At 39.2% G+C, this 24,912-nt stretch overlaps 2 protein-coding genes and 1 pseudogene across 2 annotated transcripts; all 3 read left to right on the forward strand.

Moving 5' to 3' along the window:
• Positions 1-895: 895 nt before the first annotated feature.
• Positions 896-3,221, forward strand: LOC116512034 (annotated as a pseudogene).
• Positions 3,222-14,062: 10,841 nt separating this feature from the next.
• LOC116511942 (proto-oncogene Mas-like) lies at positions 14,063-14,980 on the forward strand. Its single transcript, XM_032222202.1, has one exon. The coding sequence runs from the start codon at positions 14,063-14,065 to the stop codon at positions 14,978-14,980; it is 918 nt and encodes a 305-aa protein (XP_032078093.1).
• An 8,317-nt stretch (positions 14,981-23,297) lies between these two features.
• Positions 23,298-24,281, forward strand: LOC116512035 (mas-related G-protein coupled receptor member H-like). The gene has a single exon (XM_032222310.1). The coding sequence runs from the start codon at positions 23,298-23,300 to the stop codon at positions 24,279-24,281; it is 984 nt and encodes a 327-aa protein (XP_032078201.1).
• The last annotated feature ends 631 nt before the right edge of the window (positions 24,282-24,912 follow it).

A 24,912-nucleotide genomic window follows, 5' to 3' on the forward strand; every position in this document is an offset into this window, starting at 1 on the left:
ACCTGGCAAACCTAGCTCAGAGTTCTCCCAAACCTGGGGGGAAACCGTAGCAGCCGGACTCCTGATATTATCTGTTCATCTGGTAATATTTCATCTCTCCGCTGAATACAGATGCTTTATGGAATAATTAGCCTGATGAGATAAACCCTTACAAAAGTGCTTCCTGTTTCTAATATGCAGAGAGAGAATAGTTTTTCTTATTATTATTATTATTATTATTATTATTCTATTCTTATTATTATTTCCTGCCATTTCTTCTTTTTTCACCCTCAGATTCTATCACCCCATTTCATATTCAGACTGAGATTGCTTTTTTAACCCATGCCCTCCATGATGGTGATGATCATCATCATCCATGCAAATGATAGTACATGTTTTGAATGAGTGTCTGCTATGTACACATTCTGTATATGTCTCTCTTTTTTAAAGATGTTCATGCACACCTTTCCCCCAAAGTAGGTATTTGTAAGTACTGTTCCATAACAAGATATTTTTTTTCTCGTTTCTGTCTGCTGCACATATTTCTGCAAATTGTATACCGCATTCAGAAAAAGTAGCTTTAATGTAGAATGCAAAAAAAAGTGTATAGAGGGAAAACAAATGCCATAGACAACAGGGGTGTCAAACTCGTGGCCTGCGGGCTGGCCACCCCCACCTCCATTTTCCAAGACTTCTTGAAAGATATTCTTCTAAGCTAGGGCTGTTAAATCACAGCTCGCAGGCCGGATGCATCCCGTTCTGGCCACACCCACATCCGGTTTAGCCAAGGGGGAAAAGAGTTGTGATATGTCACATGACGCCGCCATGATGTTGTGAGTTTGGCACCCTTTGTTTCTGAGCTATCATGGTCTTCCATGATAAAAACTATTCTGGAAGGAAATTCAAAATATAGACAATGATCCTCAGTAGAGCATTATTAGTAGGAAGCCTCAGGAAAAGTAAGAAGGACGAGTGGGGAATAACCTCACTTTCATGTTCATTGGAATCACTGGTGAGACCAAGAATACTTGCCTTCTCGGGAAGGATAGAGTAAATTGACGGTGAATATAGTTTGAAAAAGTAAGCATATAAAAGGATTAAAGACAAGTGAAATTGAGTCTACCACATATGTTCCTGAAGACAAAGAACAACTTCACCGTGATTTAGATAGGACAGTGAAAATGTCCTTAAGAGATAAATGGGAGGTCCTGAAAATAAGATTGGAAAACGTTTGAAATATATTGAGAAATATTGATCATATTGATGCATGATTGGATGCGTGATCCATTTTAATTAGTAAAATGAACTACACTCTTCTTTGGTCCTAATCCCTGCATGTATACATCGACACCAGAAACTTAGAGCACCTTCATTTTTATCTTGTACATTCTTCCCCTTTCCTTTAGTTTAACAAAATCAAATTATCTCCTTCCTTCCTTCCTCCCCCACTCTCTCCCTTCCATCCCCATTTTTTCTTTCCTTCTTTCCTCCCTTCCTCCCATTCATAATCCATGTTGGTTACAATTTGCTACTCTTAGATTTGAAGTCACAACTGTGTGTGTTCCATGAGAACACCAAATGAACAAAGATGAAGACGACCCATCATTGCTTTGATGAATCAAAGTTTCACATGACCCTTTTTTTAATGAAGTAAGGAGGCCCAGATTATAACCCTTATTCCAACTCGTGACCCGACAAATGCGCGCCCGACAACAGGCGCACCGACAAAACCGCGGCAATAAAACCGCGATGTTGACAGCGCGCCCACAAAGGAGTGCGACAAAAGAGCACTGACAGAAGGGCGATTAGGGTTAAGGTAAGGTTAGGGTAAGGGTAAGGGTAAGGGTTGGGTTGGGGTTGGGGGTTGGGGTTGGGGTTGGGGTTAGGGTTAGGATTTGGGTGTTAAGTTTAGAACACGCTTTTGTCGGTGCGCTATTGTCAGTGCGCTTCTGCGCTCATTCGTCGGTGCAATTTTGAACTCGCAGTTTTTCTTGCCGCGGTTTTGTCGGTGCGCTTTTTGTCGACGGCGCATTGTCGTGTTGAACCATCTCAACTACACCAACCTGCATCATTCCACCGGTAATTGTGAGGACAGGATGCCTAATCTACCTGTAGAGGCTGCATTGAAATATGCATTTTTTAGGAACGTCGATAAGGCCAATGCCATCTGTTTCTGTTTTGTTCTAGCAGGAGCTAATCTGCAGCCACACGAGGACAAAAAAGGCTGAAGCATAATGAATATGGCATCCACCCCTCCATCAGTTATGCGGCACAAATCAATGCAACAACCAGCTGCAAAATCAGGACCTGTTTACATGGTTGAAAAGATGAGGAAGTGCGTGTTTTTGCAATCTTCACAATGCTTTTTTGGTGCGTTGGGAATGTTGGGCAATGGTCTTGTTATCTGGTTTGCTGCGGTCCTCTGTTAAGAGGAACACTTTTGCCATTATATTATTCAACCTCTCTGTTGCAGACTTTGGCCTGCTCACCACTCAGCTGATTATCGAAATCACTGGCTTTTTTACACATCTGTATTGTGCCTTTCCCTACGAACTCTTCCAAATGATCCTGCTGTTAATGTACAGCACGGGGCAATTTCTCCTGACAGTTCATCAGCATCGACAGGTGTCTTTCGGTCCTCTTCCCAATTGGTACGATGCCACCGGCCAGCACATCTGTTCAGTATTGTTTGTGCTGTCAACCTGGGTCACCTCCTTCATCCTCTCTTTCAATTCACTTCACCATTGTAGCTTTCTCGTGGATTTGGAAGGAATTATACTGTGATGTATCAGTTCATCGTTAACGCTGTGCTTTGTCTCCCACTGATGACCATCTCCAGTGTCACCTTATTATCAAATCTGCTTCGTATCCAAAAGCCAAAGGCGGAGGAAGCTTTTGACAGCTATTTTGCTCACGCTGTTCTTCTTTTAGTCTTGGCTTTCCACCTAAATGCCTTTTATTTTATCCTGTATTTTTTGGGATTGTATACATCCCAACTTTGTACATTTTGGCTACTTATGTACCTGTATCAACAGCAGCATTAACCCTTTGATCTATATCTAGTGGGGAGACAGAAAGGTAAAACTCAGGAGAAGCATCAAGAGTTGTTTCAGAAATTTTTCAAGGAGGAAGAAAATGGTAGTGATCAAATGGAAACTTCAGAAAATTTTAAGATGTCAACTCTTAATTTCAACTTTTGTCATTCATACGATACAATCATTTCTTTCCAAGCAAGCCCATAATTTCCTTTTTTTATTTAATGGAAACTGATCTCTATACCGATTAATCTGTGCATGAATCCACAATTTGTGCAGGCAATTACCTTTGCACAATATCCAAACTTTTCAAGTAACTTATTTAGCCACAATCTCCCACTGATGATTAATTAGCTTGCTATTTCAGCCTTCCTCCAACTTGAACTGGCCTTCAATTCAATCTTTGACCTTGGTACAAATTCACAGGAACAGTATAGGTGGTACCTTGCTCAATGTAGTAACTGTGAGAGGGATCTTGAAGTCCTAGTGTACAATCACTAAATATGAGCCAGCCTTGTGCAGCAGCTGCCAAAAAAGCCAACACAGTTCTAGGCTGCATAAACAGAGGGATAGAATCGAGATCACGTGAAGTGTTAATACCACTTTATAATGCCCTGGTAAGGCCACACTTGGAATATTGCATCCACTTTTGGTCACCATGATGTAACTAAGATGTGAGGACTCTAGAAAGAGGGCAGGAAAGAGCAACCATGATGATTAGAGGACTGGAGGCTAAAACATAGGAAGAATGGTTGCAGGAACTAGGTATGTCTAGTTTAATGAAAATAAGGACTAGGGGAGACAGGATAGCAGTGTTCTAATATGTCAGAGGCTGCCACCAAAGAAGTGGGAGGTCAAGCTATTCTCCAAAGCACCTGAGGGCAGGGACCAAGAAGCAATGGGTAGAAACTAATCAAGGAGAGAAACAACTTAGAACCAAGAAGAAATTCCCTGACAGTTTAATTAGTGGAACAACTTGCCTCCAGAAGCTGTGAATGCTCCAATGCTGGAAGATTTAAGAAGATATTGGATAACCATTTGCCTGAAGTGATGTAGGGTTTCCTGCCTAGAAGATGGGTTGGACTAGAAGATCTCCAAAGTCCCTTCCAACTCTCTTATTCTAAGTAATTTTGGTGTCTAGTAAGACCATTGTTGAGAATTTTCAAAGTGGACATTCATACCTTTGAAGGCATTCATCATAGAAAGGCCAAGCCAAGGATGGACACGTGTAGCCTTCAAAATGTTGGTTCTATCAGGCATATGACCAAAGGTGAAGGATAATGGAATTCTAGCTCAACACTATCTGGAGAATCCTATATCAGCAACACCATGAGACTAGGATTCATCAAAACTGTATCAAAAAGAGGACAACTTGATACAACAAGATCTTATGAAATCACATTTAAATGAAAAAAGTTGTATGATTCCAGTAGTAAAGAATAAGACTAAAAACATTTAAGTGGTAATATCTATAAACTGGCCTGTCTTCATGTGTGTGTGTGGGGTTTGTGTGTGTGTATTGATTGAAATGTGTTTGAATATTAATAGCTTGCATTGGTAGATGGGCTGTTGGTTTTTTTAAAATTTTATTTTATATATTTTATTTTTATATACAACAAGTGCCTAGTGAATAGCGTACTGTCTGAGTCAATTTGTTTACACAACAATATTAAACACCTAATTTCTACCTCTATTATCCAACCATTGATAAAACGAATCCCAATTCAAAAATATCTTTCATCTTCAGCGTAGTCTATCCATTCTGCCAGTCTAATAGTTTTTTTAAATTACTTCTTCGGTTGGTGTTTTCTCATTTTTCCAGTGTTGCACAAATACAATTCTTGCTGCTGTCAAAACATGTAATATTAAATATACATTCCCTTTATCATATTTCTCTGGCAATATGCCTAACAAAAAATAATTCTGGCTTATAGTCTATATGCTGCCAACATTTTTTCTAATCATGTATGTATTTTCATCCTTTTTTTTTTTTCCTTTTGGTCATGTCCACCACATGTGATAATATGTACCCAGAGTTTGGTTACATTTCCAACCTTTAGACGACCTGTTTTTAAACATTTTGGCTAATCTAGCCAGTGGTAAGTGCCACCTATAAAACATTTTGTATCATTTCCTATATATGGTTGCCATCATCAATTCTTTCTTTCCCAGAGCTTCTGCAATTATCTAATTCTATGATATATTCAAAATTTTGGGCCCAAACTATCATTGTCTCTTTTACCTGTTCATCTTCCATTTTTAGGCCTTAACAGAAGTTGAATAATTTAACACATTTAAACAGAATATTTAACAGTTAAATAACAGTTAATAGGATATTGCCAATAAAATAATCCTGTCATTTCCTTACAGCCCAAGAAACTAGGTAGGGTACTGTTTGAGCCTCTTGCCCTGTCCACTGTCTAGCTACAGACCAGTGGTGGGTTTCAAAAATTGTTTGAACCTACTCTGTGGGTGTGGCCTCCTTTGTGGGAGTGGCTTGCCGCCCATGTGACCGGATGGGAGTGGCTTGCCGCCATGTGACCGGATAGGAAGATGCCGACGACACTTGTCAGAACCACCTTAAATTCCCTCACACATAGCACTGGCATGCATAAGAATATGATGTAAACTTGTTTTTAAAAGGCATCTTTGGTTTGCGTTAAAACAACTTCAACACACGCAATGTTCTGATTGCCACCCCAACGCAGTAGTCATCCTTACCTTTCATAGAGGCACTGAGTTTTATAAATATGAGCATGATAGTGTAGAATAATCATATCCAAGGACCAGTGGTGGGTTTCAAAAAAATTTGGAACCTCTTCTGTAGGTGTGGCCTGCTTTCCGGGTCCACTGGTGGAACCTCTTCTAACCAGTTCGGTAGATTTGACGAATCAGTTCTACCGAATAGGTGCAAACTGGTAGGAACCCACCTCTGCTACAGACTATGTTGTCTCTCATATGATCATTTCCTAAATGGCATCTCTTGGCCTGGTCCCCCCAAATCTTTCCTACGTACCATGTACTATCCATCTTTCCTCATGTTGCAGTCCAAGAAGACATCCTGGAGAATTGGGGTAAACTGAAGGTCTCGGCTTCCCCATATGTGGTGCCACCAGGCCCACTTCAACCAATACAGGTGTCAAACAAGGGTGTAGATGACGGGACCACCGTGCCATGCCACTGCCCTTTTGTAAGAGCAAGCAAATTGTAAGTGAACAATGAACTTCTTCCAAGTAGACTGTCTGCCTTCTCATACCCCCGCCTTCAGGAAAGAAGCTGCAGTTGAGCATGTTCATGTGGAAGAGGACTGATGCAATGCCCAAAGTGTTCTCAATTGCTGGAAGTATCCTGCCCTCTGCTCTTTATCTCTGATTCTGACCATGCCCCTGACCTCAGCTTGCTCCTGACCACTCATCTCCCCTGGACTTTCTGACCATCTGACCGTGCTTTTGGTTTCTTTCTTGGTTCTTAGCAAACTCGGAAGGAAAGAAACTAAAGAAGGAAATCCACTTAAACAAAGAGGAAACCATTTGACAAGAACACGTATATTTGTCCATAAGATAATTAACACCAGGCTGAATCTAACAGACCTCTGTTTCTCTTAAAGAATTGTAAACCAAATCAAACAAATCCTTTAAGCTCTAAGAGCACAAAGAAAGGATGCCCCAAAATCCACACATACAATATGTGAAAGCTAACTTGAAAGATTTAGAAAAGATCATCTCCCAACCACCGAAGTTGTACACTTATGAAGAGATAAAACTTTATGACACATTCATACAAAGAATCATTTTTCCTATAAATACCATATTTTTCGGAGTATAAGACACTCCGAAGTATAAGACGCACCTAGCTTTTGGGGAGGAAAACAAGGGGAAAATATCTGCCTCTGCCTCCCAGCATTTTGCCTCCTTGCAACAAACAGCAAACAATACAGACAATATACACTGTGTCTAGTGTTACATTTCAGACTATACTTGTGCAGATGCTGTTAAAATTGATATGCTTTCTGGAAGTATAGTTATTATCAGTTATTCAAAAGAAGATACAATAGCACTGGGGCCTCTTCAGATAATGCATTTATTTTAAAAAGCTTCTTCATTTTGTTAAGTTGTCTAGAACAATAATAAAGCAGTCTTTAAAAAGAAAGTCTAATAATTCGAACATTCTATAGGCATTTATAGTTATTGGCAAACCTTCTAGCAGCAAACAGCCTGATTAGCACAAGGGGAAAAAAAATCTGCCTCTGCCTCCCAGCAATTTGCCTCCTGGAGCAAACTGCAAGTTTCACTTTCAATTTATCCCGATCATCAGCTGTTTCAGGCTGCAGGGATTGCTATAGTCTATTGCAGCCTCAGCAAGCCCCTGTTCGCTGCAAGGAGGGAAATTGCTGGGAGGCAGAGGCCAAAGTATTGGGGCCCGTAGGGCTACATTCAGTGTATAAGACACACCCAAATTTTCACCCTCTTTTAGGGAGGAAAAAGGTGCGTCTTATACTCCGAAAAATACAGTACCCCCTACCTCAGGGGTGTCAAATGCGCCACGTCACAGTGGTGTCACGTGACGTATCAGGACTTTCCCCCCCTTCACTAAACGAGGCAGGGGTGGGGCCAGCACATGACACATCTGGCCTGTGGACCATGAATTTGATACATCTGCCCTATCTGGAAACCTCAAAGTAGTCTGCCTTTGAGCTCTGTATTTATGCTCTCAAATAAACATTCAACCTTTTCCAGCAGCAGCCTCAGTACTATTCTTACATGATCCCGATTTGGAAAGTGGACCAGAGTTTATCCATCTTCAATAAATAAATAAATAAATGGTAAAAAAACAGAACAGAATGATATTTGGGAAATGAGGGTTTTCCCCCGCAATTGAGTTATATCAAATTTGTCATAATTTTTCTATTATTCGTTCAGAAATTAGAGGCGGCACCAGGATATTTTGAGTTAGACTTTTAGATTGTTCCTCCTTTCAAGATATAATCCAGTCTTTAATCATTCCTTTGCTTTCCTTTTCTGAAAACATTTAATCTTGCAGAGTCTGGAAAGAAATATTACACAAGTTTCTCCTTCTGTGAGTGCATAGTTTCTATCTGCGGACTTTACCAACTATACATGGCAGGAAGGCAAACAATGAAATGGAATTCATTAAAAGAAATCTAACTTTCTGGATATCCTTGGCTTTCAGAAAGCATGACTGATACTTCTTGGAGTTTTTGATTCCCATCACCAAGCTGTGTTGCTTCTGCCTTAAGATTTTTCATCTGCAAATAACCCATTTTTGCTTTTGGGTCTCAGGGTGGGCCATAAGCTTCCATGATTTCCTCCAAATCCTCAAGAACATCATACCTCTACATTGGTCAGAGTGTAAGGGACACAGGTACTTTGAAAATTAGATGGATGGATGGGAGGATGGATGGATGGATGGGAGGATGGATGGAGACATACATACATCTGTTGTCGCGCTGTTCTCGCGCCGGTGATGACGTCGCGGCTTTAGCGACGCGCTTATGTCTCCACGGATAAGGGCTTCGCGGTTTGTCATGCCACGGCCATGCATAGCTTGTAGGAGGCTTTCAGAGAGCTCCTAAGGCTGGGGAGGGCAGAAAATGAGCAAAACCTGGGGTGTTTTTTGCTCAATTTTCCCCCGATCCCCCGATCCCAGGAGCACTCTATAAGCTTCTAAATGCCCTTTTTTTGACAAAAATGGACGCATTTTTGTGAAAAATATGCTGTTTTTTTACTCGTTTTTGCCCCCCCCTCCCCAGGAACCATCTTCAAGCCTCCTAAGCGCTATTCATGCTTTTCTTTTCTTTTTTTGGAAAAAAAACCTGGCCCATTTTTGCAAAAAGTGGGCCATTTGGGGGGGATTTGCAGAGTGCAATTTTTTTTTTAATTTGCCTCTTCAAAACTTTGGTGTGTCTTATACTCCGAAAAATACAATGATAGATGATAGATGATAGATAGATAGATAGATAGATAGATAGATAGATAGATAGATAGATAGATAGATAGATAGATAGATAGATAGATAGATGAGGTAGGTAGGTAGGTAGGTAGGTAGGTAGGTAGGTAGATAGATAGATAGATAGATAGATAGATAGATAGATAGATAGATAGATAGATAGATAGATAGATAGATAGATAGATAGATAGATAGATAGATAGATGAGGTAGGTAGGTAGGTAGGTAGGTAGGTAGGTAGGTAGGTAGGTAGGTAGGTAGGTAGATAGATAGATAGATAGATAGATAGATAGATAGATAGATAGATAGATAGATAGATAGATAGATAGATAGATAGATAGATAGATAGATAGATAGATGAGGTAGGTAGGTAGGTAGGTAGGTAGGTAGGTAGGTAGGTAGGTAGGTAGATAGATAGATAGATAGATAGATGATAGATAGATAGATAGATAGATAGATAGATAGATAGATAGATAGATAGATAGATAGATAGGTAGGTAGGTAGGTAGGTAGGTAGGTAGGTAGGTAGGTAGGTAGGTAGGTAGGTAGATAGATAGATAGATAGATAGATAGATAGATAGATAGATAGAGATAGAGATAGAGATAGAGATAGAGATAGAGATAGAGATAGAGATAGAGATAGAGATAGAGATAGAGATAGATATAGAGATAGATATAGATATAGATGATATAGATGATATAGATATAGATATAGATATAGATGATATAGATATAGAGATAGAGATAGAGATAGAGATAGGTAGGTAGGTAGGTAGATAGATAGATAGATAGAGATAGGTAGGTAGGTAGGTAGGTAGGTAGGTAGGTAGGTAGGTAGGTAGGTAGGTAGATAGATAGATAGATAGATAGATAGATAGATAGATAGATAGATAGATAGATAGATAGATAGATAGATAGATAGATAGATAGACAGACAGACAGACAGACAGACAGACAGACAGACAGTTCACTCAAACATGACATCACAGTACTAAGCAAGGAGAGAAGGAGAGGCCAAAACTAGAGTAACCCCATGTCCTTAATTACAAAATAAAGTTCTTTTTTTCCCAGACAGCTGCCTTTTATCAGAATATGTGTTCTAGTGAAGATTGTCCAGGTTTTCCTCTTGAATTTCCTTTTGTAAAGCAAAATTATCAACAATTAAAATGTGTTGTCCTTATGAACTGCTTTCAGAGTTATCCTTTTTTCAGGTTTATCCTTTTTACCAAGAAAATTACTGTAGTAATAAGGGACGGAGCCTTCAGGATTCAACTTCCTATGAGGTCCTTCAGTTTTGTTTTTGTTTTTTTATAAATTTATTTATAGGCCGCCCTTTTCCCTGAGGGGACTCAGGGCGGCTTACAACATAAAGGGACAGGAGTACACACAATGACATATAAAAACAGTACGTAATTAAAAATAGAAGCAACATTCATTCATCATTCGGGAGGGGACGGATTATAATCTTTAACCCCAGGCCTGACGGGATAGCCAGATCTTGAGGGCTGTGCGGAAGGTCTGGAGGGTGGTGAGGGTACGAATCTCCACGGGGAGATCGTTCCAAAGGGTCGGAGCTACTACTGAAAAGGCTCTCCTCCGCGTAGTCACCAGTCGACACTGACTGGCGGATGGAACTCGGAGGAGGCCTAATCTGTGTGATCTAATAGGTCGTAAGGAGGTAATTGGCAGGAGGCGGTCTCTCAAGTACCCAGAAAAGTTCTGGGTAACTTCATTCTCTCTCAGCCCAGCAGAATAACAGAGTAATAGAGTTGGAAGGGGCCTTGGAGGTCTCCTAGTCCTACCCCTGCTAAAGCAGGAGACCCTATACCATTCCATAGAAGTGACTGTCAAGTCTCTTCTTAAAAACCTCCAATGATGGAGTACCCACAATTTCCAAAAGCAACCTTTGCTGAAGCAAAATAGCCAGATAATGATTTCCACAGAATTGTCCTATTAGTCATCAGATTCTTCTTCATCTTGGTGACTTAAAATCAATCTTGGTTCCTAGAAATAGCCTAGACAAGTCTATGTAATTTTCTTGGAAAGGTTTTTGGAAATCGTTTGCCCATATTTTCTTCATGGGGTTGAGAAGAAGTTGATGGCCAAGATCATCCAAGTAGATTCAAGAAAAGGCAGGGCTAGAACTCATAGTCTCCAGCCCAGTGCCTTCAACTACTACATCAAACAGGCTATTTCACACATTCAGTTCTAGGTTTTTTAAGGGGAACTTTGAATGAATGTGGTGTGATACAGCTCAAGAATGTCCTATCTTGCTGATAGTTGTTTATTATTTGATAAAGAGCACAGAGATAAAGTATTACCACATCTGGGGAAAAATATGCCTTCCTGTTTTTGAGGTTGAGTAAAAAAGTGATAGAAGAATTTCAAAGAAAAAGCAAAACAATTCAAAGTGTAAAGTGTAATAAACTATACTGTGCTATGCTGTGCTACGCTACGCTACATTACACTACAGATAGATGGGTGGATTAATGGATGGATGGATGGATGGATGGATGGATGGATGGATGGATGGATAGATAGATAGATAGATAGATAGATAGATAGATAGATAGATAGATAGATAGATAGATAGATAGATACAAACAATTGTTACAAAAAGAGAAAAACTGTTTGGGAAGTCTTTGAAAAAATGCTTCTTAACTTTCAAGATCTATCTGAAAAGTTTAATGAAAGATTTGGCGGTTCAGGACAGTTTGGAATCAATCCAGAGATACTACCTTCACTTGGATGGACTGGGATTTTGTCCATTGCTGCCAGATTTGAAAAAAAGAGACTGGTCTGAGAATTGTGAGCTTGATGGAGAAGGCTAAAAGGGGAACAAATGCAAGAAGCTTAAAGATAATGGAATTGATGAGTGATGGACTGAATTTTCTTGGGAAGTTGGATGGACTTTGAAGAATGAATTTATTATATCTAACCAGAAAAAATTAACAAGAGATGCTGTGTTTTTCTTATGGGGAAACTTTCAAAACAATGGGTGCTGCAGAGATTTACAGAGGAGAATGATTCTAGAGAATGATCAATTGTTGGAAAAGATCCCAATTAAAACATCAAGGAAAATATTCATCTTTAAGAATCAAATGAGAATATTTAATCCTGGACAGACCCTCTCTGTACAGACTAGAGAGAATGATTGTGGTTATTTGTGCTAACTGTTTTAGGTAGCTCTTATAGACTTTTTACAAGTTAAATACACTAATAGATCATTAACAGAGGTTAATGAAGTTTAATTCTGCTGTTGGTTCACCTGTTAACTACCCTTTTTTATAAACAGTAGATTAATGAGGTCAAATTGGTTCAAATAGACACATAGAATTTTATACATTGTGGTCCTGCTACATGATGGAGCAACTATTATTCTTGCAACACATTTAACAGGATTCAGCTAGGGGGACGATATATCTACTCGTCCCTATATTAGCACAGTCAACCTCATAACCATCTTATCAGAGTTTGCTATCAGAAGTTCCTCGTTTCCTGGCAAGGATGATTTTGAAAAAAGATATTTTATTTCCTAACCAGCTGTGGGTGTGTCACTTTTGCACCACTCTTCTGAACATATATAAAGCAATTCTGTAGAATTTTCTACTGAGTGAACCCAGCTCCTCTGAAACCAGAACTGAGATTAGGAAGAAAAACCTTACCACTTAGAATAAGACTTGCATTGATCTAGAAAGAGATTTTCTAGTAGTCTTCTTCAAAGAGAAGGTAAGACATTCATAGAAAAAAGTCTTGTTATTAAATTCTCTTCTATCTATGATCCTTCATCATATGCAGCTTTGTTTCTGAAAAAATTGAATACCTTCTGATTAAAACGTATCAAAATAACTAATTGTGTTTTTTTTTTGTATTGCATCTTCCCTTTGTATTAGCTCTTTAGAGATGCTGGTTATTGAACTCTGAATATTACCTGTTGACCCTGGTAATATTTCCATGCTTCCACTGAATATAGGTGCTTTATGGAATAATTAGCCTGATGAGGTATCTCTCTACACAATTGCTGCCTTGTTTCCTAATATGTAGAGAGAGAATTATTTTTCTTTATTGTTTCTTGCCATTTCTTCTTTTTCCCACCTCAGATTCTATCAACCCCATTTCATATTCAGATTGAGATTGTTATTTAACCCATGCAATCCATGATGCAATAATTTTACATGCTTTGAGTGAGCTTCTGCTAATGTACACATTCTGTATAGGATCCATTTTTATTAGTAAAATATAATAAGCTCTTTTTTTTGGTCCTGTCCCATACATCAACTCCAGAAGATTAGAGCAGGGCTCTCCAATCCTGACAACTTTAAGACTTGTGGACTTCAACTCCCAGAAGACTTCATCTCCCAGAAGACTTCAACTCCCAGAAGACTTCAACTCCCAGAAAGCTTTAACTCCCAGAAGACTTCAACTCCTGACAACTTTAAGACTTGTGGACTTCAACTCCCAGAAGACTTCAACTCCCAGAAGACTTCAACTCCCAGAAGACTTCAACTCCCAGAAGACTTCAACTCCCAGAAGGCTTTAACTCCCAGAAGACTTCAACTCCCATCTTCGCTGGCTGTGGAAGTCTGGGAGTTGAAGTCCACAAGTCTTCAAGTTGCCAAGGTTGGAGACCCCCAGATTGGAGCATCTTCATTTTTATTTTGTACATTCTTTCCCTTCCTTTTAGTTTAACAAAATCAAATTCCCTCCCTTCCCATTAATTAATCCATGTTGCTTACCATTTGAAGTCACAATCTGCCGTATTCCATGAGTGCATCAGATAGGACCAGAGATGATCCATAGATAGAAGGTGACCTCCACTACCCATCATTGCCATGATGAATCCTAAGATGTTCATATAACACTTTTTAATCAGATAAGCAAGGCCAGATCATCACCCTTATTTGAACCATACAAAGAGCGTCCTTGCATGCATAATTATGAGGACAGGACTGCTAATCTAGAGATTACCTTGTAATATGCGGTTTTAAGAATAAGACTGAGTCTAAGACTAAGACTAATGCAAAATTGTTTCTCTTTTGTTCCAAAATGAGCCATAGAAGGAAGAGAAAAGACTGAATCATAATGGATATGGCATCCCCTTCTCCTTTCACTGTCTTATCACAAATCAATGCAACATCCAATGGCAAAAACAGAGCCTGTAATGATTCTGGCAAAGAAGAAGAAGTGCTTATTTTTGCAATCTTCACTATACTTTTCTGTGTGTTGGGAATGTTGGCCAACGGCCTCGTGATCTGGTTGCTGGGCTCCTCCGTTAAGAGGAACACTTTTGCCATTTATATTATCAACCTTTCTGTTGCAGACTTTGGTTTTCTCACCTTTGAGCTGATTATCGAAATCCACTGGCTTTTTACACGTCTGTATTGTAACTTTCCCTACGAACTCTTCCAAATGATCCTGCGGTTAATGTACAGTGCGGGACAATTTCTCCTGACAGTCATCAGCATCGACAGGTGTCTTTCGGTCCTCTTCCCAATTTGGTATCGATGCCACCGGCCGGTGCACATGTTTACGACCGTGTGTGCTGTCATCTGTGCCGTTTCCTTCATCCTCTCTTCAATTCTCTTCACAATTATAACAGTTCTTAGATTTGGAAACAGTTGGGTGATATATCAGTTCATCGTTAACATTGTGCTTTGTCTCCCACTGATGACCATCTCCAGTGTCACCTTATTTATCAAAATCTGCTTCGTATCCAAAAGCCAAAGGCGGAGGAAGCTTTTGACAGCTATTTTGCTCACGCTTTTCTTCTTTTTAGTCTTGGCTTTTCCACTAAATGCCTTTTATTTTATCCGGTATGTTTTCGAACACGTACATCCCAACCTTGTGCATTATGGCTACTTATGTGCCTGCATCAATAGCAGCATTAACCCCATGATCTATTACCTGGTGGGGAGACAGAAGGATAAAACTCAGAGAAGCATGAAAGAAGTGCTTCAGAGAGTTTTCAAGGAGGAAGAAAATTGTACTGATCAAATGTAAACTGAAGAAAGTTCCAAGATCTCAACTCTTTAATTTCACCATTGTCATTCCTAAAATACAATCATTTCTTTCCAAGCAAGCCCATAATTTGCTTTTTTATTTAATGGGAACTGATCTCTATACTGATTAATTTGTGCATGAATCCACCATTTGTGCAGACCATTTATCTTTGTGCAATATCAAAACATTTTTCAAATAACCTATTTACCTAGCATGCCCAACCTGATGATTAATTAGCTTGCTTTAGTTCTGCCTTCCCCTACTTGAATGGCCTACAATTCTATTTTTGAACTTCGATGTCAAGTCAGTAGGACCATTGTTGAGAATTTTCAAAGTGGACATTCACAACTTTCAAGGCATTCATCATAGAAAGGCCAAGGCAAGGATGGACACATGTAGCTTTCAAAACGTCCTAGATTATATCAGGCATATGACCAATAGTGAAGGATAATGGAATTCTAGCTCAACAATATCTGGAGAATCCTATATCTGCAACTCCACCAAACAAGGATTCATCAAATCAACTGTATCAAAACGAAGACAACTGATATAACAAGACCTTATGAAATCACATTTAAATGAAAAAAATTAAATGATTCCAGCAGAAAAGAATCAGACTGAAGACATTTAAAGTGGTAATATTTATAAACTGGCTTCTCTTCCTACATACAGATTGTGTATCTATTGTATTAGAGCAATTACGTCTAAATCATTTCTTATAGCTTTATTGCCTGTAATTAAGTAGAATTTCATATTACTGAGGACAGACACAGAAGCAACTGAAACTAAAACAATGTTATATAATTTTTATGGAAGGGAAAAAAAAACATTATTTATTCAATGTACTTTCCCTAAAGAGCTAATGACAAATCATGGAGGAACTCTGAACCTTTTTGGCTTCCTTATGAAACTGCAAGGGACTATTTTAGACAATAATGATTTGTATGGTTCTCTGGCTGTGGCTTAATCCAGAGAAAGTGAATCTTTCTTCTGCAACTATGCTATAACTGTCCATAAAGACAATTTGAAAACTTCAAGTAGTGCAGAAAGAGTGGTGACAGCCAGTATGCATTCTGATTTTATTATGTTTATTGTGTCATAATTTCAACATCTGTCTGCATAGTTTAAGAGAAAATTTCTAAATGTTAAATGACTAAATGATTCTGGGTTTGAATGTCTAAGAAAGCCTCTGCCCTCACATCTACAAGAGAAGGCAGTTTGCCTCTCTTGGGAAATAAACAAAATATTCTGAGCTGTGTGGTTTCATATTTTAAATTTATTTAAAACCTCTTGGAGTTTCTGGCTACCATCACAGATTTGGTGCTGCTTCTGCTTTGAGAATTGTTATCTGAAAATATTCCTTTTTTTGCTTCGATGTGAGTCTCAGGATGAGGTCATAAGATTCCATGATTGCCTACAAATCAGAAGCAATTCAGCAATTCTGAAGTTTACCAGCTGGTAAATGCATATAAATTGCAGGGCTGTCAGTCATACTGAGAGGCTGAAACACAGAATTCTGACCCGTTTATCAACTTATGTGAACTAAGCCACAAAATGATCATAATCATAATCCTCATTTGAAATAAGAGTGGATGCCTGGCTGCAAATCACTACATGAATTTCCATGGTATCTTTGTCCTTCATGGCATTTCTTGGTCTGGGTTAAAATGATGCACCAATATTGAAGAAGAGAGACACGAAAATTCAGCTTTACAGATTAATGTTTTTCCCCATTACACAATTTAAATGTTCGAAACCCCAACACAATTGGGACTGCAGTGGAATAACACAATTTCATACCTTGATTGAGGTAACTCCTTATCCAGGACTCCACCTCACTCTCTCACCAAAGTCACTCTAAAGTTTTCCTGCCAAAAATCTGACAGAACTTTCCCCTTCTTTTCCCTGGGCACATTAGGCAGGCTGATTATTTAAAGGGTCAGCTGCAATCTGCTACAAGTGGACAAAGAATGGGGTTCAAGGATAGATAGATAGATAGATAGATAGATAGATAGATAGATGGATGGATGGATGGATGGATGGATGGATGGATGGATGGATGTAGATGTAGATGTAGATGTAGATGTAGATGTAGATGTAGATGTAGATGTAGATGTAGATGTAGATGTATGGATGTATGGATGGATGGATGGATGGATGGATGGATGTAGATGTAGATGTAGATGTAGATGTAGATGTAGATGTAGATGTAGATGTAGATGTAGATGTAGATGTAGATAGATAGATAGATAGATAGATAGATAGATAGATAGATAGATAGATAGATATAGAGGTAGGTAGGCAGGCAGGCAGGCAGGCAGGCAGGCAGACAGACAGACAGACAGACAGACAGACAGATAGATAGATAGATGATAGATGATTAGGTGGGTAAGTCAGTAGTTAGGCAGGTAGGCAGGTTAGATGGATAATACAAAGAATGAGAGAGCATGATGGATGATAGATGAAGGACAATAGGCAGGTAGGCAGGTAGGTAGGTAGGTAGGCAGGCAAGCACACAGGCAGACAGACAGATAGATAACAGATGACAGATGATTTAGTAGGCAGGTAGGCAGGTGGGTAGGTCGACACGTCTGAAAACTGTTAAGGAGTATAAGAAACTCTTCTTTAGAAGATCGCTCATTGTGTATTAGGTAGGAACAGCATTTGTATCCTTATGTGGGATATTCCATGGTTTGGTGAGTAGCTTTCGTTGGTTTTAGGCCCAGGAGGTTATTAATGTTTTTATTAGGATTTTCCTTATGTTTGAATGGTTTTTTTTTCTTGTCTCATTTAAAAAGAAGACAATGGGATTCTGTTTGCTGAAATATAGTTGAACCAGTTTTCATTAACTTCAACTATTCTGGGCCAGGTCTGGGGAAGAAATCTCATCTCAGTTTTCCTTCCAGATTGGAAGCAACAGGCCAGTGCCATTCCAGTCCATCTCTGTCCAAAATATATGTACGAGGTTCCTCTCCATTGTCTCATATGTTAAGAACTTCAAGGAAATGAAGTAAGTGACACAAAAAATAACATCACTGCTATATTTCACTGTGAGAATCAAATGGGTGGGCAAGGATAGTTGATGCGCAATATACATTGCAACGCTTATTGCAAAGCCTCTCAGCTATCAAATGACAACCCGGCCTTCACGTGGTGCCCCCCGTTCCCACCAATCGGGCTCTGTCGACCCTTGGGACTGGCGTCCCCTTGGGTATATCCAGCCGAAACAGCTTCCATGGATCGCCATATCCATTCCAAACAGCCTGGTCTGACCTGGAAACAGCCAAAAGGAGGTGTTCGTCTAACCACTCTGCGTCACTTCAAACGGAAAGCCGAAGATGTGGTCATGCGCCCATTCACTTAGCCGAAAATCATATGATAGCGACTGGCTGCACCACCTAACAACCCTACCCCAGGACCGAAGGCAGTGGCGTCAAATTTCCATGGAAGTCGCCTATACCCACGATGGGTGAAGAGGCGTCAAGTGAAAGTGAAGTGAAGTGAGAATCAAATTGGCAAAGCAGCTTTGAGATCCCTTGAACCTTTGCTGAAGGACATATATGGAGATTCTCAATTTTGTTTCTCATCCAAGGTGCTTCTTCAGTTCTGAAACAAAACAACCAGATAAACATTTCCCCAGAACTGTCCTATTAGTCATCAGATTTCATGTCCCCTTCTTCCTCTTAGTGATGTCAAGCTAATCTTGCCTTCTGGCAACTGAACAAGTCTTTGTAATTTTCTTGGCAAGGGTTTCAGAAGTGGTTTGCACATCCTTTCTTAATGTGCCTGAGAGAAAGTGATGGACTCACAACTTCTGGAAGCAAGATGTTCCACTGATTAATTGTTCTAATTGTCAGAAAATGTCACCTTATATCTAAGTTCCATCCATGGTTTCTTGTTCTGCCTTGCTTCAGATGCTTTATAGAATACAGTAGGTTTACCCCATATTCCAGTGTTTCTCAACCTTGGCAACTTGAAGATGTCCGGACTTCAACTCCCAGAATTCCCCAGCCAGCAAATGCTGGCTAGGGAATTCTGGGAGTTGAAGTCCAGACATCTTCAAGTTGCCAAGGTTGAGAAACACTGCCCTATTCTATCTTGCAGCCTTTAGATATTGGAACACTGCTATCATATGACTCCTCGTTCTTCTTTTCATTAGACTAGATATAACCAATTCCTGCAGCCCTTCTTCATCTGTTTTAGCCTCCAATCCCAGTATAGACTTTGGAAAGAGTGCAGAAAAGAGCAACAAAGATGATTAGGGGGCTTGGGGTTATCATACGAAGAATAGGTGCATGTGTAGAATCTCAGGCTCTCAGTTCCAGATTTTGTACGGCATCTTTGAATAGGTGTGATATCCCCAGGAAGTCCAATCTTGCTGATTGTTGTTAGAGTTAGATCCTGAAAGGGCTCAAGGTTGACTCAGCCTACCATTCTTCTGAGATTGAGTTCAGTCAAATAAGGATCCAGATTGTTGGGGTCAACATGCAGACCATATGCCCAGAGACTGCTGTAAAGCACTACGGAGCAGTATATAAGTCTAAGTGCTATTGCTATTGTTATTTATTTGTTAACAAGGACAGAGATGAAGTGATACTACACACAGAACAAAGTTCTTACTAAATTCCTGTTTTTTTTTCTTGCTTCCACCTTATGCAAGTGGAAATCTTTGAAGGTGAGTAAAAGAGTGACAGGAGACTTTCAAAGAAAAAGCACAGTAATTCAGTGTGATGACGTGACACTTTTCCATTATAAATGTTGGAATTTTAAAGTTGGCTAATAGGATTAATGTATAAAGTAACTTGTAACATATATGTTGCCCTATTAGCCAACATTACAATATTATTAACTCCAACACCAATTAAAATGAACCATTACTTTTAAGAAATAAGCACAGCCTTAATGTTTAATTGTAAATTCAATTGTAAATTGAAATGTGTCCCAAAGGATTATCACACAAGCAGAAGAACATTATTCCTATGCAGAGTTAAAAGGAATAAAATAGAATAGAATAAAATAACAGAGTTGGAGGGGACTTTGCAGGTCATCCAATCCAACCCCCTTCTCAAGCAGGAGACCCTACACCAGATGGCAGTTCAGTGTCTTCTTCAAAGCTTCCAGTGATGAAGCTCCCACAACTTCTGAAGGCAAACTGTTGATTGGTTAATTGTCCTCACTGTCAGATAATTTCTCTTTATTTCTAGGTTGAATCTCTCCTTGTTCAGTTTCCATCCATTATTCCCTGCCTGGTGCTTTGGAAAATAGCTTGACCCCCTCATCCCAGTGGTAGCCCCTCAAATATTGAACACTGCTAACTTGTCTCCCCTGGTTCTTCTTTTCACTGGCCTATCCATGTCTAGTTCCTGTAACCATTTTCCATAGGTTTTAGCCTCCAGTTCCTTAATTGCTCTTCTCTGTACTCTTTCTAGAGTTTCAACATCCTTTTTGTAGTGTGGTAATCAAAACTGGATGCAGTAATCTAGATGTGGTCTTATTAAAGCTTTATAAAGTAGTATTAGTACCTCCCTTGATCTTGATTGTTAATGCATGGCTGGGCATGGCTAGTCTAGTGAAGAGAAGGACCAGGGGGGACATGATAGCAGTCTTCCAATATTTGAGTGGCTGCCACAGAGAGGAGGGGATCAAGCTGTTTTCCAAAGCCCCCGAAGGCCAAAGAAGGAATAATGGATGAAAAAAAATGAATAAGGAGAAATTCAACCTAGAAATAAGGATAAATTTTCTGACGGTGAGAACAATCAACCCATGGAACAGAAGTTGCCTTCAGAAGTTGTGGGAGCTTCATCACTGGAGGCTTTCAAGAAGAGATTGGACTGCCGTTTGTCAGAAATGGTGTAGGGGCTTCTACTTCATCTGGGGTTGGACTAGATGACCTACAAGCTCCCTTACAACTCTGTTAATCTGTAATCCTCTGTATCTGCAATATGCAGCTCATCTCACACGAGGGATAGTAGAGATCATCTTTAAGCTCATATATTTGGATCACCCTTTCACTATTATTACTTTGTTGTTGATATGGTTTGTTCTAACTAATATTCTAACCAGCATTGAAAGTGTTGGCATTCTAGTAAAAAGAAACATATTTCTGGGCTTTGTAAAGATCTTTTCCTGTATTAGCTCATTCATCCTTATAATGATGCTTTCAGAGTTCTCTAGAAAGAAAACAGTTCCTCATTTTCTAGGAAATGTGATTTCAGAGTAAAAGATACACTTATTTCCTAATAGTTATGCTCCTATCCCTACCTGTATGTGCCCAAACATATATAAAGCAATTCTGTAATATATTCTGCTGAGGGATGAGTGAGTGGTCCCAGCTCTTCTGAAGTCAGAATTGAGGTCAGGAAGAAAAACCTTGACATCTGGAAGAAGACCTAGCAGAGACCTAGAAGGAGACCTTCTTTCGGTGGTCTTCTTAAAAAAATAGGTAAGACATTCATCGATACCTTTTTTTTTTGTTACTAATGTCTCCTCTTCTATCTATCATCCTTCATCATATACAGCCTTGTCTCCAAAGGAGTTGATGGGTAAAATTGCTTCCTTGCTTCCTAATATGCAGATATTTGTATTGTTATTATTTCAGTGTGTGTGTGTGTGTGTGTGTGTGTGTGTGTGTGTGTTGTAGCCAAATCTGGGCTCTTGCTTGGTATCAAAGCCAATAAGTCACCGGACACAAGGTGTGATACAGAATTATACTTTTATTTTGGTACCAAGATATAAGGACCCCGGTTTGAAAAACTAACCAAGGGCCAAGATTAGGATCTTATGGCAGTTTTTATAGTCAAGGGGTGGTTGCATTCAACGCTTTGCCCTTTCCCTAATAATGCATGCATAACAGATAATATTGATTGGCTATTTGGATTTCAGCCCTCCTAAACCTTTACGCTTATAATGTTTTTTTTTAATTAATTTTTTTTAATTTTTAATTTAAAACAAATACAACATCTTTCTTTACATGCTATAGAAAGTGTATCAGTTGGTTACAAATAGACTTTTGTGCATCTCTTCCACAGTCAACAAACATAATTAATGTTAACTCAAGCATTTTAACTCAAATATTCATACATATCACCATCATCATATATTCATTTTCATTTGACTATAATTATTATTATTTTTTAAAAAAATTATAATGTTAAATAGCTAAATGTTCCATCACCTGTTTGCCATCCCAAGTCACGGGTATCTCACAAATGTGCTGGCTTTGTGGGTTTGGGGTTTTTTTTTCTTATAAGTGAGCTATTCTTGTTCCTAATATCCTGTCTAGTGGCTTTAAGATGCTAACTTCTGTCTTGCTGTTAATGTGCAGTCCCCCACTTCCTATTGCAGAGCAGAATAAAAGAGCAAACAGTTTTATCTGAGGCAGGTCCCCTGGGACCCCCCTCCTTTTGCATAGAAAAGTAAAAACAGTTTAAAACTTTTGTCTGAGGCAGCAAACCCCACCCCACCCCACCCCACACCCTGCCTCCCTCTTCAGTGAGAGAGACAGGAAAGGAGCAAAGGTCTTAATTGTCAAGGCAAAGAAATGAAGACAAGAGAAAATGTTTCATCAGAATTCATATTCCTCACTCTCATGTCCATTCCATCCACTCCTGGGTCCTATCTCCATATATGACCCTTCTTCTAATCCACAGGGCCTCATTCCATCATCTGATTGTATGTTTGTATATATGTAGATGATGTAAATACAGACATATATCCATACATGTAGAGTAGAGTAGAGTAGAGTAGAGTAGAGTAGAGTAGAGTAGAGTAGAATAGAATAGAATAGAATAGAATAGAATAGAATAGAATAGAATAGAATTCTTTATTGGTCAAGTGTGATTGAACACACAAGGAATTTGTCTTTGGTGCATATGCTCTCTGTGTACATAATGTAATGTATATGTCACTGCTTAAACCCCACTCTGAGACAGATGGTCAGTTTAAAAAAAAAATGATGTATAAATAAATAAGTATGCAAAAAATATCAAAAAATGGACTTTAACTCCATTTTTTAAAGGAGAAATTTCCTGACAGTTAGAACAAATAATCAGTGGAACATCTTGCCTCCAGAAGTTGTGGGTTGCTCTAACACTGAAGGTCGCACACACATTACATTATGGGTGTGTGTGGCACGCACACTTTTGCAAGATTTTGCACATGCTTTCCGCACTCTGTGCCAAAAAGGTTAGCCAGTACTGATCTAGAGACTATCTTGTAATATCTATTTAGGAACTGTGACTGGAGCTAGTGCCATTTTTCTTTGTTTCAGGAGGAGTATCTGAAGCCACAGAAGCCAAAATAAAAAGACTGGCGCATAATGGATATGGCATCCCCCGCTGCATTCAATGTCTTAGCACAAATCAATGCCACACCCAGGAGCAAAAACAGAACCTGTCATGTTATCAACATAAATGAAGAAGTGCTTATTTTTGCAATCTTCACTATGCTTTTCTGTGTGTTGGGAATGTTGGGCAACGGGCTCATGTTCTGGTTGCTGGGCTCCTCCGTTAAGAGGAACACTTTTGCCATTTATATTGTCAACCTCTCTGTTGCAGACTTTGGTTTTCTCACCTTTGAGCTGATTATCGAAATCCATGGGCTTGCTACCCATTTCTATTGTGGCTTTCCCTACGAACTCTTCCAAACGGGCCTGCTGTTAATGTACAGCGCGGGGCAATTTCTCCTGACAGTCATCAGCATCGACAGGTGTCTTTCGGTCCTCTTCCCAATTTGGTATCGATGCCACCGTCCGGTGCACCTGTTCACTATTGTGTGTGCTGTCATCTGGACCACTTCCTTCATCCTCTCTTCAATTTACTTCACAATTATAGCCATGGCTAAATTTGAAGTGGAAAATGTCATTGTGTATCCATTCATCGTTAACGCTGTGCTTTGTCTCCCACTGATGACCATCTCCAGTGTCACCTTATTTGTCAAAATCTGCTTCGTATCCAAAAGCCAAAGGCGGAGGAAGCTTTTGACAGCTATTTTGCTCACGCTTTTCTTCTTTTTAGTCTTGGCTTTTCCACTAAATGTTTTTTATTTGATTTGGTATATTATACCGTCTAAACATATTGTACATTATGGCTACTTATTTGCCTGCATCAACAGCAGCATTAACCCTCTGATCTATTGCCTGGTGGGGAGACCGAAGAGTATAACTCGGAGAAGCATCAAAGACTTGCTTCAGAAAGTTTTCAAGGAGGAAGAATATAGTACTGATAACATGGAAATTTCAGAAGGTTCCAAGGTCTGTTGTCATTCAAAAGATATATTCATTTCTTCCCAAGCAAGCCCATAATTTCCTTTTTTTATTTAAAAGGCACTGATCTCTATACTGATTAATTTCTGCATGAATCAAGAATGTATGCAGATAATTATCTTTGTGGACTATCGAAACATTTGTCAAGTTGGACTAACTATTTTATCAAGCTTGTCCTCCTGAAGATGAATTATCTTATTTTAATTCAGCCTTCCTCAACTTTAGTTGCCTCCAATTTTGTGTGTTTGAACTTCAGAGTTTAGACGGGAAGGTTATTGAGAATTTTCAGAGTTGACGTTCATACTACTGGAAAGGGTCCGTCATTGGAAGGCCAAGCCAAAATGTCCTAAATTTTATCAACTACATGGCCAAATGAAGAAGAATGGAACTTTGAGGAATTTCTAGCCTTGGATTATTATTTATTTGAGGATGCTAATTGGAACTCTGTCTCATATAAGACAGTACATTCCAGTATGGTAATCCAATTCAAGATGATTAAGGCACAAGGGCCCATAGTTTAGTTTATTAGTTTATTAGTTTTGTATGCCGCCCACTCCCGAAGGACTCTGGGTGGCTTACAATAAAAAGGTGAAGGGGGATAAATAAGACAATACAAAATTTAAAATACAACAACATTCATAATTAAAGTGGGGCTGGATACTTCAACGGC

The sequence above is a fragment of the Thamnophis elegans genome, chromosome 8 (genome assembly GCF_009769535.1).
Source record: "Thamnophis elegans isolate rThaEle1 chromosome 8, rThaEle1.pri, whole genome shotgun sequence".
Taxonomy (NCBI): domain Eukaryota; kingdom Metazoa; phylum Chordata; class Lepidosauria; order Squamata; family Colubridae; genus Thamnophis; species Thamnophis elegans.